At 41.9% G+C, this 18,129-nt stretch overlaps 1 protein-coding gene across 1 annotated transcript; it reads right to left on the bottom strand.

Moving 5' to 3' along the window:
• On the bottom strand, positions 1–14,838 carry LOC143834715 (vomeronasal type-2 receptor 26-like). The gene is made up of 6 exons (XM_077331393.1): positions 14,633–14,838; positions 13,134–13,425; positions 9,732–10,580; positions 7,012–7,230; positions 5,626–5,752; positions 1–920 (listed from the first exon to the last, which is right to left on the bottom strand). The coding sequence occupies exons 1-6, from the start codon at positions 14,836–14,838 to the stop codon at positions 1–3; spliced, it is 2,613 nt and encodes an 870-aa protein (XP_077187508.1).
• Positions 14,839–18,129: the final 3,291 nt, after the last annotated feature.

The raw sequence follows: 18,129 nt of genomic DNA, 5'->3' as shown, positions 1-18,129 counted from the left end.
TCAAAAATTCAGGTTCCTGTTTTTCTTGTTCCTTAGGAGGTGATCTCTGCTGTTGAGATCAGGCCTCAGAAAAATTATGTAGCATTTGGGAAGAAAGATGAAGCCCAGGAGACCAGCACCAGAGGCCAGGATGGAGAAGACTTCCACGGCCACCATAACCTTCCCTTGCGTGCTCAGGTAGGTGGGCAGGAAGGAGATCCACACACTGCAGAAGACCAGCATGCTGAAGGTGATAAACTTGGCTTCGTTAAAGCTGTCGGGCAGTTTCCTGGCTAGGAAAGCCACCACAAAGCTGACCAGGGCCAGAAATCCCATGTATCCCAGGACTGTGTAAAACAGGACAACTGACCCTTCATTACATTCCACTATGATCTCCTTGGCCAAGGAATGGAAGTCCAAGTTGGGGAATGGGGGAGAGGTTCCTAGCCAAATTGCACAGATGACAACTTGGATTAGGGGACACACCAGGACTATGGAGTTGACCCCTTGTTTCCCCAACAGTTCCCATGCCCTGTTTCCTGGCTTAGTGGCCATGAAGGCCACAACCACCATGATAGTTTTTGCCAGGATGGACGAAATGGCAACAGAGTAGTTTACAGTAAAAGCAATTTGTCTCAGAAGGCAGGCGACCCTCGTAGGCCGACCAATGAATAGGAAGGGGGAGAGGAAGCAGAGCAGGAGGGAAGTGAGGAGGACATAGGTGAGTTTTTTATTGTTGGCTTTGACGATTGGTGTGTCTCTGTGTTTAATGAAAGCTGCTAGGACTAGGGCTGTGATGAGGAAGAGTAAAAGAGCAAGAGAAGCCAAAACAATCCCCTTAATTTCTTGATAGGAAAGGAAGCTTATACTCTTGGAGAGACACTGGTCTCTCTTCTGGTTTGGATATTGATCTTCTGAACATCGGACACAACGCACAGCATCTGGAACAAACAACCACTAATTAATTCATTCCAGCACAATACAGCCATGTTTTGAATTATTCAATTGAGTCTTTATCCAAGAAGATGGAAAGATACTTGTCAAGCTAGTACTTGTCAAGCTGCAAGTGGATCACAACTCTGTCAGATGCAGTTCACAACATCCAGAGAGAGGAGGGGATCTAGGACAGGACACTCAATGGTAGGAGTGAGTTGCACAATAATGCCGTCAAATATTTATGAATACTGAAATTTTGACAAAGAATAGAAACTGATTTGGTTTTAACGTATGAACATTCTAACTTAAGGAGGGCAGAAAATAGCATGAAGTTATACTCAAAGTGGGTTTCAAAAAATAACTAGGGATGAGCATTCAGCTCAGTTTAGCTGGAAAAAAAATATAGGGAAAAGTCCAAAATATTTTTGGGTATTAGGACAGCTGCCTTGAAATAAAAATGTTGCTATAGTGCTAAACTCCAGAATAGATTTTAAGGTACATAGGGTCCTAACAGATCCAAATGGCAGTTTTGTTTTTGTTAAAGGGAGGTTGGGTATTTCCCAGTTAGTCACATTGGTTTCAGTTTATTCCCCTAATACAAGACAAATTCAATTTGCTCATAATTTTTTTTAGAGGATTGGACATATTTTCATCATCTATTAAAATTAAAGGGGGAGATAGGAATATTAATGTATAGGATGTGTCTTCACACACATTTTGAAAGGGTAACGAAACAGGAAAAAAGAGGAAAAAGGAATTTAAACCCAACCTTCATAAAACATAATCTCCTAACTATAATAGATCAATACGTGTCATATGAAGTACAGTCAGATTTACATTACATCCTTATGATAATTATGGTACCTTCTTAAGGTTAGATGCAATTATTATATCTAAGGAACCCGTGCAAGGGGTTAGAGATGTGTCAACTGGATTGCTTAAAATAACTGATCATGCCCCCATCACAGCTAAAATTGCTACAATGCAAAAATAATTGTAAAAATACATTGTGTTTTAACTCAATTCTCTTAACAGATTATGGCAGTAAACAAAATTTGAAAATTACTTTCAAAAGATATTTTTTGAGAAAATGTGATAGCTCTATATCTAATTCAACAAGACGGGAAGCAAAGAAATCTGTAATTAAGTGTGCATGCATTAAAAAGGTATCAATAATAAACAAAAAATTAGCAAATTAAAAATATTGAATCAGAAATTAATAACAATGGAAAGATATAAAACATCCAAGTCCATTAGGGATAAAATTAGATTAAAAACTGAAGAATTATAAATATTAGATATAAATAGAACAATGTAAAATTATGGTATATAAAACCAAAATATCTGTGAAATAGAAGAAAAATATACCAAACTACTGGCAAATGGGATTAAAGGAATTCATAAAAGTAGGTGGAACACAGTAATAAATAAAATTCTTAATTCAATCATTAAGAATTCTGAAGGGAGGTTAATTAATAAACTTAAGGAGATATTAGATTTTGGAATTTTATAAGAATATATATATATATGGAGGAAAGGGTATGAATTCCAAGATGATTGATGAATATGTTCATAATGAAATATTTCCCAACTAGTTTCTGAGGACAGAGATAGATTAGATAGCCAAACAACAATGGAATTGACACATAAAAAATAGGAGCAGTCCTAGGATGGATAGAGGTACTGGTACCTTATCTGTATAGAATACTAGAGACTAAGCCTGTTGCACCCAGGAATACAACGGGTGCTAGCACATACACCTGCAGGGCCCCCTCCTTCCCACCCTCCACATCTCCCGAAGGCCAGGCTGCATGGGGAAGGCTGTGGGGGGTGGGCTGCCTTCTTCTTATCCACTGCATCTCCTAAAGGACAGGCCTGGCAGGGAAGGCTGTGGGGGGCTGACTCCTTCATGCCCCTACCCCACATCTCCCAAAGGCCAAGCTTGTTGGAGAAGGCCACAGGGGGCCTCATTCCCACACATACACCCACATCTCCCAAAGGCCAGGCTATATAGGGAAGTCCATGGGGGGGATTCCTCCTTCCCACCCAACCCACATCTCTCAAAGGCCAGGCTGCTTAGCCAAGCCAGATGGTCAACAGGCCGAGAGCTCTGAGTGAGGACTGAGAGGCTGCTGACAGCCTATAAACTTGAAGCTGGGAGGCCTGGTTGTGGATCTGTTCCTGATACCCTTGGACTGCTGGAACAAAACCTTGACTCCCTGGACTAAGTTAAGATGCTCATTGCATTCTGACTGTCCCTTGTCATTCTGTTTTTGAATATGGATTCTCTCTGCCTTCCTGTGTCAGCTCATCTATGCTTCTGTCCAGCAGAGAGCTGAAATCTGGGACCAACACAGGAGGAAAAAGAAGCAGCTGGTTCCCTTCACTTGCCTGGGTGAGATGGAGGGTGGGAAGAGGCTGAGAACAAAAAACTTACCAGCAGCAGAACCTTTCAGAGAGGCCAGCACCTCTTACACCCAACAAGCAGCAGGAAGAGGAAGAAGAGGACAGATAACTCCCACAATTGGTCCTAACTGGGAGAGTGCTCTCATCCTATTGGCAGCACCCCCAGGGAGGGCCAATCAGGTAGGGAGTGAGGTGCCTGCATACAATTTGAGCTGATTAGCCCTGAATGGGACAGTGCTCTCTCCTTATTTGCCTGCAGTTTGAACTGATTGGCCATAATTGGGTCAGTGCTTTCTATCTGAATCCAATTTGAACTTATTGGCCCTCATTGGCACAGTGCTCTCTCCCTATGAACAGCACAGGGAGGGCCAATCAGGTAGGGAGTGAGTTCTCTGTATGCAACTTCAACATTATAATGTTTAGTTTATATGTGTGCATATGTATATATGTGTGTGTATATATGTATATATGCAATGGTCATCTCTCTCTCCTACATGTTAATACTTATTCCAAAACCACACAAGAGCCTGACATCTAGGAGACCATATAACTCAAAATCTATAATGAATATAGATTATAAAATCTTTACAAAAATTCTGGCCTTGATATTAAAATCATGTGTCTCCAGTTTAATGAATAATGATCAATATGGTTTTGTCCCTTAATGATATATTACTGATGCAGTTCAGAAAGTAATTCTATAATGAGAATTCTCCTCTTACACCTAGTTTTTTACCCTGACTTTTATGTGCTATGGACTTTAAAGAATATCCCCGCAAACAATTATGCCGTAACGTAAAAATATTTAAAAGACACTGGGAAATGATGAAAAAAGAACGTTATTATATATAGGAAGATTTCCCTCCTGAGTATGTTGTTTCTGAAATATCAATTACATACATTAAAAAGGTTAGATAAGGGACAGCCAATCTCTCTATCCTTAAAGAAGGTATTGGAATATGAATATTAAAGATGAGGAATGAGATAAAATATTTGAGCAAGTTCCCTTTAACTCAATATATAGGAATGTTCAGGAATATGGCATACATCAATTTAATTATCTTATTTAAATCACTCTTGAGGTAAAAATGGTTGGAGAGGATTTCCAGAGAGCTAAATATGGGAAATAATTTATGTATTAAGCATTTTTTCTGTTTGTTCTAATCATCACTGGTTATGTTATATTGCATTATCTGTCTTCCTTTATTTGTTAATAAAATTTTAAAAATTAAATAAAGTGGTCTTGGGCCTTTAAATGCCATGGAGTCAAAAGAAATTTGGCATTCCTAATTATTATGGGCTATGTTGTTTTATTCTGTAAGCCGTCTCAAGGTGACAATGTCAAGAGAGGCGAGATATAAATCCAAAAATAAATAAAATAAAATAAAATAAAATAAAATAAAATAAAATAAAATAAAATAAAATAAAATAAAATAAAATAAAATAAAATAAAATAAAATAAAATAAAATATTTCCTGAATCCCAACAACATACTGGTATTGGAATTCAGGTATATCAGGTAATATCAAGACCTAAAAATACCATTTTTTTTGCATATGCCTAAAACAACACCTGAGTATAAGCAGGCCCACTTCAAAATTTTCCAGGATGACTAGTGTCAATCTAAAGGTGCAAATTCCCTTCGATGTCCCTCTGTTTCTACAGATAAAGACAAAATGCATATCTTTTGCAGAATTCTCAACTGAGTTGCAAAACCATTTTTGGAATTTATATCTCAGCAGTTCAAAGCTAAATATGATAGAAAGAAGTTCTAGAAAAGAAAGAATTATCCGGATTATATCTCAAAACTGAATTTAGTGAAGAGAGGAAATCTTTTAAGGTATATTCTAGAAAATTAGGTATTTCATTATACAGACTGTGGGTGGTTAACAGTGGTAGGGTTAGGACTGAACACTGCATGGGCCTAACAGAAAGCTGTAGATCCATTTCTGTTCTAGAAAGGTGGTCATAAGTCCATTAGTCCAGAGCTTTAAATCTAAGCAGTGATTTCAACCCATGCAAACCAATCACCGTTCAGCAATTTCAACCCTATAACTTGGGGTTTCAGGATCTTAAACAACCTAAATTAGGCTTAATCAACCAAGGTTTTGTCATGTCAACCCACCCACTCAAGGGCCCATGTTGGGCCTGCAGGAGGAAGGATGGGGAGAGGGCCCTGGGTGAGTGTATACACAGCTATGCTTCTCCACCATATTTAATACAGCTGCCACTTCTGGGGTTTCTCGAAGCCTGAAGATTGTTTCAGGGGTTTCTCAATGGAAAAAAAAATTGAGAACAACTGACCTATATGGCCAGAAATCATCCCTTCTGGACAAAGTGCACATTCATAACAACAAGGTGGCTCTTGTTCTATAACTTTTTTGCTGTACCCTGGCAAGCAGTTGTCCACACACCTGGAAGAGGGCATTTTCTAAAGGAAAGAAAGAACTGATGAGATTTTCTGAATGCATGACATTGTTTCCAAACCCTGATGATTCTCCAAGGAGTTCTCTTGGGATAGGTACAAAACAGAAAAATGAGGTTTGGATGATTGTCCATGGTGCACCCTGTTTGCAGACCACGGACCATCACCAAGTCTTAATTGCCACAGGAACAGGTTCAGTTTGTGAGGTTCATGAGGTGGTTGAATAGCCCCCGGGAGAAACCAAACATGTAGGGAATCTCTGGTTGACTCTCTTCTACTTGACTTCCAAGTTTGGTGAGCATTAAATTCATGGGTTCTGAATTATGCCCCCCAAAGTAGGTAGACCCTTTATAGTTTTCTGGATAAATGAGTGCCTGTGCTTATCCCAGAAGGAACTTTCTTGGGAGTAATTTTTTAGGAAATGTATTTTTGACCTTGTAAAGTTAATCCTCACCAAATATGGGGAGCAAGTAGAAGAGAGTACTCTTGTGATCTTATGCTAAATCGGTGCCTCTGGATTTTAAGGGATCTGTCCTATATGTTCCTGAACCTCCTGAACTTGCACCTGTCAAAGACCGTTTACGCACTGGAAACTTCACTGCCCCAGCTCCTGTGCAGGAGCACAGATTGGGGGCAGATGAGGTGCACCAGGCCAAATGCTCCCCCGTGTGGGTGCAGGAAGAGGTGGGGCAACCTGCCACGACTAAAACTCAATCCTGCAGCCCAGCATGAAACCTCCAATGCATAAACAGTCAATCTGATACAATCTTTGATAAACTGCTTTATGGAATGTTCAAGCCAGTTGACCTGCCAAGAATTTGACTTTGCAAACCATAAGCACATCAAAATTAACCATGAACCTGACTTCATGAGATGGTTCATGCCCAGCCCTCAAGCTCTCATTGCTACTGTAAATGTTGATGTATTCACATTGCTACAGAGCCTGCACAAATTAGTTTTCCCCACAGTTATCTTGATTCAGCCTGGTATTACTTTCTTTCATTAAAGAACTACTGAAAGGGGTTCTCCTTAGCATGACAAAAATTATCACAAGTTTAGCAAGAGCATATCTTTCTAGGAAATGCATATGTTTTACTACAACCAATAAAATAGAGCTTTTTTTGGGGGGGGAGAACTATGCCACTCAGGAGGCCAACATCTGAATGAAGATGGCCTTCAGTCTTTTCTGAAAATGCAATTCTCTCCCAAAGGTTCTATCAGCAAATTTCTCTCCCATTTCCCAAGAGTATGGATTTCTTCCCCACCTGAGTAGCCCAAACAATTGCATCTGTGTGAATGATGAAATCTTTGCCTGGGGGTCCCCGAGGATCTATATTTCCAACTTTCATTTGAGCGGAAGTTTGATTTGGGAAGAAAGCCACGTTCAGGATATCATAGCCAGCTGATCTGTCATCATTTTCACTGAAAAAGACTTCCTCGCCAGCAGTGTTGTTGAACTGGGTGCTTCTCAAGGAGGCAGGGATCTGAAATGAAACAAATGCTAAAAATGTGATGGATCTACATTTGAAGAGTAGCTTAAGAAGATGTTGGAATTTACACGGATGGCTCAACTCTTGGTTAAAAAATAGACAATAACTTCATTGCAAACCTTTACTGACATGTTGCATGAAAGGGAAAAAATGGCGTGATGATTTTGATTTGTGGTTTTGAGGATTAAGGGGGGAGAATATTTCATAGATTTGATGATAATTGGATTGTTAGAGATTTAAGTAGTTAGATGTTCAGTTATAACTATGCAATAATCTTAGAATGCGTAAGTAATTTCTGTCTAAATTTGTTTCATCTAATTGTTAACTAGTATGTTTTTTGTCACAAAGAAACTCAAAAGATTGTTATTCTTTTTTCTTTTATTCATTTATCTTTTTCATCCTACTGATCTTTCAAAAGTGTTTATCTTATGTTTTTTGCTTTAAATTCGCAATAAAAATATAAAGAGAAAATGATGCACTTGGTTATGACCACTTAGCAGGGCTGGTTGTAGGTATTAGTGACTGTGGGTCCCCATTCCCCCCACCCAGGGTCCCCATTCCCCCCACCATCAGCCCCCCAATGCCATCCTATCCTGACCATCTGCATATCACTCACCTAGTGGTATATCTTGCCCCTGCCCACTTACTAACAATTCTATCACCTACTTCTCAGCTGCCTGACCACTTGCAGCCTTTTGCTTGGAAATGGCAGCATGTGTACCTGGGAATCTGGGCTGCTAGCAAGAGAGTGGTCAAGGGGAAGGACTGAGAGCAGTGGATGCCAGCAGAAACCCAGCGTCCTGGCAGCTGCCACTCCTCAGGTTATACTGATGGCAGCCCCCACCATTAGGGGACTGGTGCTTTGGACTTTGTGACAGGGGGGTCAAATGAACATAGATTGGTTTCTGTAGTGGTTTCCATAATGGAAAAGCCAAGCGTGAATTCTCAGTGGGCACTTATGACCAGGTGACTTCTTTATGTCTCTGCACTAGGAGGCTTCTCATGGCAGACACTCCATATGCTTGGAGGGAGGCTGGAAGCCACTGGATTAGAGATTGACCAGAAGTTTAAGATGGTGGGTCTGGCGATCGAGAGAGAACTTGGGGGAATCTGGATGCATGCCCTTTGCATCTGGGTGACTTTCCAGATTGTCCAGCAATGTCCCCTCTTCATTTTCTATATGTGAATGGCTGCAGTTCTCTAGCTGTGGTACGAAAGACGAGAAGGCAAGAAGGCATCCCAGTGCAGATAGCGCTTCACCCAAAGTATGACCTTGCTAACACAGGCCCAGACAAATCCATGGAAGGGTGTCCATTGTTGACACTGGGCAATCAAGTCAGCCCATGAAAATGACGTACTTCTAATTGTGTGATCTGGTTTTATTGCATAGTTGATTGGATCTATTGCATACTCTTATAAATGCATTCTTTTCATTTGTGTGGTCTGCTTTGGGTCCCAGCAGAAAAATCATAAATAACAGAAATAAATCCCATACAAAAGGCCCAGAAGGAGAGCTGGCCATACAAACTCAGCAATAGTCAGCACTGATGTCAGGACTTACCAGGATAAAGAGGAAGGCCCAAACTAAATTATGGCATCACACAGCAAGTGACGTCACCATGTAATGATTTCTGTATTTGGCAAAAATTACCAAATAAAAGGGAGCTGCCAGGAGTTTGGTTGAGGCTGGATCTTGGGGTATAAGATTGGGTCCCCCCCTTTGGGCCCCCAGGCTCCAGTGCACAGTATTAGACAGTGCCAGGTGTCGTTGGAGGATGGCCCCCTATTATTCATTCATTTTATTGTTATCTATTGTGTTATTCTGAACGATTCCAATGATTTGTTGCATGGAGATGAATTCTTACAGTATACTGCCATTTTTATCTGTTGTTGGGGATTGTTTAGTTGTTCTTAATGGTGTTGTATAGTTTTATATTGTATATTGTTTTTATGATATTGTTGTAACCCACTTCAAGCCAGCTTGCTGGGAGTGGCGGTATACAAATTCCAAATAGACAAATAAATAAAGTTTTTATCCAAATAACAGGGAGTTGTAGCTACATCACAGCTTAATGATGTCACTTCCCTCACCATGCCTGCCATGTGGCCTGGGCATTCTCTTTCTCCTGATAACCCCCCCTCCCCATTCCCTACCAATTGACAGGGGGGACCTGGGAACATCACAAGGCTCAGAAAGAAGAACTTAAGAGATGGAGAGCATTGTCCTACTTTGGAGCACAGGCGCTGTGGATTGTCTCTGGCATTGGCAAAGTACTTATAACAGGAACTGATGCTACATTTTCCTCACAAAGAAAGCAAGCCTGTTGTAGCTGTTCTTCCTTCTTTATGGGAGAAGAAGTGGCAAGCCATGAAAGACAAGCACATTGCATGGTTTGGTTTATTTCCAAAGGGTAGCACACTGACCCTTCTTGGGTGGCATGCTCTGGACTGTCAATCCCTTGACACAAGATCCAATAGCATAGGAAGGACATTACCTGCCATGGCTGGAAGTCCAGATGCCTCTTGCCATTCCCCATCATTGCATGTCTTGATCCAAAAGGGTAGATGGCATGTAGAGCATGTGCCATCAAATAGACAGCATTGTAAACATTATAGCTGTTTCCAGTCATGCTCATTTCGAATAGAGTGGGTGGGAGTTTCTCAATGTCCTCCTTCTCTGTACAGTTCTTAAAGCCTTCAGGAAAATCACTTGGTTTTTTAAAGATACATATGAAGACAATTTTCCACCAGTCTTTAAGAAAGACATCTCCGTTGGGCTGGCGTGGGTCTAAAGACCGGAGAAAACTCCGGAATCCTGGCACATCAGCTGTGTGGCCTCTGAAGGACAGGGCACCATGGAAGACCTCTACAGCACTCCAGTCAAAGAAGTATCCCATTGCAGCAAATTCCCACTGGCTCGTCACAATCCAGACCTTGTCAGGAAATGTTTTAGTCTTTGATTTATATAGAAAAAGAGGTATCATTAAATTCCGTATGACATTTGAGTCACCAGAGACAACTACAACTTTGGCCTTACCCTCCATGACAGCTAGTTTTAGAATGATATTGTGATACGAACTCGTATAGTACTTTGAGATTTCAGACAAGGTCCATAGGGTGAACTCAACACAGATGTCGTTCTGGTCAAGCATTGACGTTAGGGCCTGGATGAAGTTTTCACCACTGTCATCATCTGGAGCAACAATCCCAATCCAGTTCCAGTGGAAATGAAGAAGCAAGCGGATTATCCCCAAATACTGGGGGACTTCAGAGGGGTCAATCCGGTAGAAGGAAGGAAATACGGTCCTCTCTTTTAGATCAGGCTTGAATGAGCCATAACCAAGCTAGTAGAAGGAAGGAAGACTTTTAGTTGAAAAACAGATTTCTCAGTGTTCTATTGTTATCTTCAGGGCAACACAAAACTCAGGACTGTGGAGGGAATCATACGTCCTGGTAACTGGCTCTTTCTCAAAAAATATTTCCTGTTGACAGACCAACAAAGATTTATTCAAGGCATGAGCTTTCGAGTGCAAGCACTCTTCCTCACTAAGAACTCCCTACATGACAGTGGGAATATATAGCAAGAATTCTGTTAAAATAAAGTTAACTTAAATTAGTAAACACAGTTAAATTAGTAAACACAGTTTACTAATGTAACAGAATTAATTTTTGCTATATATTCCCTCTGTCATGTAGGGAGTTCTTAGTGTGAGGAAGAGTGCTTGCACTCGAAAGGTTACGCCCTGAATAAATCTTTGTTGGTCTTAAAGATGCTCCTGGGCTCTGATTTTATTGTGCTACTTCAGACCAACACAGCTACCCATCTGAATCCAATCAACTGACCTGTGTGGGTTGAAATGGCTGCAGCAAAGACAGCCCTGGGTTCAGCAGTGCAGCCAGGTGGGCCATGAACGTCTTCCGAGAAATGAAGAAAGTGCTCTGGGATATGCTGTGTGTGTAGGTTTACGTGGGAGTGCATCTCTGCCGCTTCTGAAATCTTATCCAGAAACTATCAGTTTCTGAAAGAAATTATATGCTCTGTTGAGATGCTGGTGTCCAAAATACAAAGGATTTTGGACACCAGCATCTCAACAGAGCATGTAATTTCCTTCAAGAGAAGAAATCATTATGCGGTTGAGCTGGGGTGGGGGCAGTGGTTGTTCCTCTCAGCCTTGATGAGCATTTTCACAAGCATTCATCATCATCATCATTATTAACATTTCTAGTTCACCTTCCTCCTTGGACTTGAGGCAGATTACATAATAGAACCCTATAAAACCCCTGTAGAAACCCCATTCTTAAAACCAAGAACCTCAGATGGCAGAAAAACCCTCCAGTCCTCCCCACAGTCATCCACAAATGTTTTGTCTGATGATGTAATGTAGCCTGAGGGGGGCCCAATGATCTAAAAAGACTCGGCCTCAACAAAAAAGACCTGATAGAAGAGCTCCATTTTACAGGTCCTGTGGAACTTTGGGACCTTTTCCACATGAGGAATCTGCCTCTGGACAGCCTTCAGATATTGGAGCCCCCTCCACATGAAGTCACCTGCATCCCAAGGCTGTCAAGGAGCAGTCATAATAGGTCTAAGGGCCCCCACTATTTTGGCTGTCCAACTTTCATGTTCTAAGATAGCATTCCTAGTTCAGTTTACCTTTTTGCCCAAGTTGAAGGGTTCTGACTTTAACCTGTTGACTCATGGAAGGGAATAAAGACAAGACTTAATCAAAGGTTGTACTCCACACCTCAGAACAGTTGGAAGTAGAGAGGACTTAGATTTCAGAAATGTTGTTTGTGAAAATGGGGTGGGTGGGGGGAGCAATAAGAATCTGGAAGTTGAGGGGATGTGTAAAGGAAGCTATGATTCCTCCAGTAATATCTGCTGTGATGTAAAGTGCAGTTCTCAATTCTTTGATTCAATAATTTTGAGGGGAAAGGAGAAGGTGGAGATTTAAAGGCACTAGAATTCAGTACATAATATAATTTGTGAGACTACAAAGCTATCACTGAAGGTGCTACATCAAATAAGAGCTAGAAACAATACCTCAGTGACTTCTCCAAAGAGAGTACAGACTGGCTAGACTGAAGAGTAATAGAAGTATATTCAAGTGCTGGTTGGAAGAAAATACACATAGTTTGTGTCTAATGATTCCTTTAAAACCAACACATTTTGAAGGATCCAGGTCACAGAATTACAGAATCATAGAGTTGAAAGGGGCCATACAGGCCATCTAGTCCAACTCCCTGCTCAACGCAGAATCAATGCAGGTCCTCTATAGCTATTTTGGGGTAAGTTGGTGATCCTCTGGAAAGAATCCATAAAAGACAGCCAGGCGGCCAGGAATATCAGTATCCAGTTCCAGGGTCCTAATAGCAGCCCTGATGCTTCCCCTGTCCTGATGGAATCCTCTTTTCCCAGGCAATCTATTAAAATCACATTCATCCTCACCTTCAGTCTCCCGAGCCTGTCGGGAGAGGCGGGAAATAATAATAATAATAATAATAATAATAATAATAATAATAATAATAATAATAATAATAATAATAATAATAATAATAATAATAATAATAATAATAATAATAATAAGTGGTCAGGGCAGCTTACATGGTTCTTCCCATTCCCAGTTCCTTCTCACAGTAAGAATCCTGCGAGGTAGGCAAGGTCAAGAGAAACTGGCCCTAAGTCAGCCAGCATGTGTCTTCGCAGAGCAAGGACTGGAACCTGCATCATTCAAGTCAACTGACATTCCAACCATCATGGCCTATAAATTTAAATCATTATCAAAGCAAATATAATACTAGTCCTGTTTGTGCACTCTCACCTCCCGTTCAGCAAGTGTTATGGCCTCCCCTTCCCTTTCATGCCACTTCCCAAACACACAATTCTATCCTCTTACCTGTGGGATCTTGAAGAGGCCCAAGAGGGAGGCCATCTGCATGGAGATCCTGGAGTAGAGACTTCCAATAACAGAGAGCAGTTTCTGCTGTCTGCTGCACCTGTAGTTAGGGACCATCTGACCCCCAGTAGACAGAAAGGACAGGCCTGCCTGGTAGGTCATCCTCGCAAAGTAAGTGTCCTCAAAGATTCGGAAGCCCAGAGTGATGTTGGGGAGGAGGGCCGGGTCCTTGTTGATCTCATTGACAGCAAACACAAGGGCCAGGATTTGTTGATAGTTTTTAGCCACTGGGCTGCAATAAGAGATACAAGAGATGGGCCAGGGGCAAAATAAGGAGGGAAATGGAATAATTTCTGGTTGCTTTCACCATCTACTACAGCATCCTCTTTCTGAGGGAACTTCCCTTGTCTCTGGCCTGGAAATTACAGCTGGCGCAGAATGCAGCTGCTAGGGTCCTCATCTTGGCTATGCTGCATTGGTTGCCGATCAGGTTCAAGGTCTTGGTACTTACCTTTAAGGCCATCCACAGCCTGGGGCCCACTTATTTGAGGGACGACTTGTCTCCTTATGCCCCTAGCTCTTTGTTCTGCAGGTAGATATTAGCCCCTGGAACATAGCTGTAGCTGCTCCCTGGGGGACTTGCGACTGTTAGATGTGGGGGCTGGGGGTGGGTACGGTTGTTGTGTTTTTACCATCATCTTGTGTTTTTATTGGCATCTTGTTGTTCTATGGGTTTTTAGATTTATGTAAACTGACATGAGCCAGTGTCAGCAACATCAGTATTATGGGTCTAACTATCCAGGTCAACGTGGCTGTGACTTTATATATACTTTATTTGTATATATGTTTTCTATGCTTTTACGACTCCACTTATCATAAGCAATAGCCCTATTGCCTCTGGGTGATAAGATAAAAGTCTTGACTTTACTGTTCTTTTGGTGTTTTGTACATAATCACTACACATTAATTAGATGATCAATGAGTGAAATTTTTGTGCATATCATTATGGTCAGACATGCAACACCAAAATACTGTGTAGTTCTGTCTTCATGAGACCTGACTTCATCAAATATAAGATTCACATAAGAACAGAAGAAGAGCCTTGCTGGATCAGACCAGTAGTCCATCTAGCCCAGCATCTGGTCTCATAGAGTGGCAAACCAGTTGGTCCCATAGAGTGCTAAGGCCTTCTCCCAGCACTGGGGTTCAGAGGTTTACTGACTCTGGATACGGACGTTGCCCTCAGTAACCATGGCTAGTAGTCTCTAAGAGATGTATCTTCTGTGAATCTATCTAATCCCCCTTTAAAAGTGTCTATGCCTATAGCCAACATTGCATCTTCTGGCAGCAAATTCAACATTGTAATCACTCTCTATAAAGAAGCATTTCCTTTTGACCTTCTGCTGCTTAACAGAGGTGACTGTTTCCAGGAGTAACAAGTGGAATTTGCTGTCTAGACTGAAAGCACGTCAACCTAATGCCCTCCTTGCAAAACTTACCATTCAAGATGACTGTTCCAAGGAGGTCTATTAAAAAATGCATGTTCAATTGAAGTCTTGAGGTGGGGCAAAATCCCACCTATGACATGGTCTCCTGGACTGTAGTATTCTTCTTGGAGCTGAAAGGGCCTGGTCAAGAGGCACTTAGTCCTCTGTGTCCCCTGAACAGGCTGAGCCAAGAGCCAAGAGAAGAGCATCAGCACCATTTTGATGCAATCTTCCCTTTGAGAACATTTGGTAATGACTGCACAAAACCTGAATCGCAGTCTACTCTGTAGACTTTCAGATGGTAGGGAGGCAGCATATGAGGTCAATGTGCTCATTGCTCACCTCAGACCCCTTGGAAATACCCACTCTAAAGCACATGCTTAATGCAAACATGTTTTGTTCAGATCTGGATGTTGTTCATTTTGAACTTGGCAGATAGAAAACATCTGGGGCTAAGAATTACTGTGATTTTGCTAATTTCTCAAGAGAGAGATAACAGCATCTCTATAGCCCTGAGCTTAACTTGCACCTCAAGCACAAACAAATGTTTCTGTGTAACTCTGCTTCTTCACGGGGCAGAAAGACTCAGGGGGCTGGACTTAGGTTGCTGGACTCAGAAGTTAGGCCTGAGTGAAACTGATATGCAGAAACCAAATGGCATCTGGAGGTGGTCCAAATTTGATCCAAATTTGATGGCCAGATTGGATTCCAGTACTTAAAGACCACTGAACTCTTCAGGGTATAAGCTTTTGAGAGTCAACACTCCCTTCATTGGAAAACAATTTCATGGTTGAATCAGGAACTAGGGTGGCAAGTTCCCCAGCGGGGGTGGGTGAGCCCCCATCCCAGCTCCTGTTTCCCCAACACCACTCAGATGGCAGCAGGAGAAAAGAATATAAGAAATGGCTGTCAAGCCTATGGAATCATCTGAAAAGGATGTTTGCTTTAAGTATTCTCAGAAACTCTGGGGTTTCACCATAAAATTTCTAGCTATTACTTGAGAGGACTGACAATCCTTCCAGTGGTTTTCTGGAAGTGATGTTGCACTATAACTGCCTTTCCATTCCCCTTGTCCCCGTTTGTTGCATAGCTGGAATTGCATCCTACATATTATTGGCAGAGCAATTAACAAAGCAACGGTGCACAACCTGATTTGTTGTTGTTGTTGATGTTGTTAGGTGAGAAGTCATGTCCGACCCATCGCAACCCCATGGACAATGATCCTCCAGGCCTTCCTGACCTCTACCATTCCCCGGAATCCATTTAAGTTTGCACCTACTCTTTCAGTGACTCCATCCAGCCACCTCATTCTCTGTCATCCCCTTCTTCTTTTGCCCTCGATCGCTCCCAGCATTAGGCTCTTCTCCAGGGAGTCCTTCCTTCTCATGAGGTGGCCAAAGTATTTGAGTTTCATCTTCAGGATCTGGCCTTCTAAGGAGCAGTCAGGGCTGATCTCCTCTAGGACTGACCAGTTTGTTCGCCTTGCAGTCCAATGGACTCGCAAGAGTCTTCTCCAGCACCAGAGTTCAAAAGCCTCAGTTCTTTGATGCTCGGCCTGATTAAAGAGTAGACAACCTGATTAAAGAGTAGATAAAAGTTTAATTGGTAATTAATATACTTGATAGGAAAGAGAAGATAGGTTCCTAACTACATCTTTAGGTGAGAAAGAGAGTCAAACTGAATGTGGCACTTCTCACTCAAAGGGGGAAATTGCCCTAAGAGTAGCCCTGGTTGCCCAAGAAAGCCCCTTTAAACAGTTGAGCCACTGGGTAAACCTGATTCCATTGTTCAGCTTTTGAGAGGCTGTAACGAGTTAGCCCAGGGAACATTCTGCCCACCCACCTCAGCATTTTGGGGTATGAACCTCAAAAAAACATTTCAGTTTATATGTGAGCTGGTTGGTGTGTTTCGCTCACAAATCACAAATCGAATTGCATTATTTGTGGTGCGTGCCCATCCCTCATCATAACTTCGGCCTATCCTGCTCACTTCAAATACAAAGCCTGGGAATTTCTCACTGTTCTCATACAGTTTGTTAAACCTTGAATGAATCTAATTTGAGAATCACACAGTTCAACGGAAGTTTCCACAAGCTGCTGAGAAAGACATCTCCCTGTGGCTGGTATCGATCGAAAGTCTGGAGAAAACTGAAATCCTGACACATCCCTTGTGTAACTTGGGAACAACAAAGCAGCATGGAAGACCTGTATGTCTCCATGTTGAATTATGTATCTGATGGCCACAAACTCCCATGGATTTGTCAAAATTTAGATCTTCTCAAATTTGATCTTGGTCTGTTTCTGGTAAGCAAAAAGTGGGTTCATTAAGTTTTGTATTGCACTCAGGGATAAACACCAATTTGGCCTTACTTCACAAAACTTTTAAAGCTAGTCTAAATAAGCTGACTTCTCGGTAGAACAGAAAGGGCGAGTTATTTGATGAAGTCCTTTTAATGAACACAGCCTAGTCATTGTTCTGGTCAAACACTAAGCTACAAAGAATGATTTCAACCTGTCCCCAAATACAGAATGTGAAACAAGTCATTGACCGTTTATGCACTTGGAACTCCACTGCCCCAGCTCTCATACAGGAGCAAAAATTGGGGGCAGATGAGGCGTACCAGGCCAAATGCTCCCCTGTGTGGGTACAGGAAGAGGTGGGGCAACCTGCCATGACTAAAATTCCAGCCTGCAGCCCAGCATAAAATCTCCAGTGCATAAACGGTCATTGTGAGGCAGAACCTCCTTGGGTACTCCTGGCAGAGAAAGGCTCATTACGTCTAGTTCCAGATTGCTTCTGGCCTCTGTTGGAAAAGGACCTAGTAGAGGTAGGCTGAAAGGACTGTTTAGGGTCAGTATATTTAAATGACCTGTAACCACAATATCTATGTTGGGATCGACCATACTTTGGTTTGGATTGTTGGGAAGAACCTGAATTACTCCCCAGTGTTTTAGCAGGCAGGGTGCACTTTCTCATGGTATGTAAGGTGTCATCAGTTTGGGAACTCCAGTTCCATCCCCTCAAATGGGAGGTCTTCTACTCATGCTCTGGTATTGTTTTGGAGCATGGAAGATCTAAGCCAAGCATGGCGGAAGAAGACTATTGCTGATGACATCACCCTAGTATGGCAGTCCGCCGGTTGATGTGCTGCATTTAACTGATGCTTTGTCAACCCCATGCCTTTGTTAATCATGGCCTTAGCTTGCAGTTTGTGAATGGAAGGCAACATGTCCAATAATGGCGTCATTCTCTACCATAACTATGTATGTTATCGGCTCATTGTAGCCTCATAGTTTGCTACCTGAAGCCCCATAGCCGTAGAGGAATAAAGCTTTTTTGCTATCAAATCTATTTTCCTCCCCTCTTTATCCAGAGGTGAGGAGTGTACTGGTCTCCGTCCTCTAGAGGGAAGGACTGCTGGAATAATAGAATTTGCCTTCAGATGGCACAACAAATACAGGCAATCACAATCTTGAACTTCATACATTACCTCGAAATTTCTAGGAGAT

Source organism: Paroedura picta, chromosome 4, assembly GCF_049243985.1.
Source record: "Paroedura picta isolate Pp20150507F chromosome 4, Ppicta_v3.0, whole genome shotgun sequence".
Taxonomy (NCBI): Eukaryota; Metazoa; Chordata; class Lepidosauria; order Squamata; family Gekkonidae; genus Paroedura; species Paroedura picta.
This window is presented reverse-complemented; position numbering and strand designations above follow the sequence as displayed.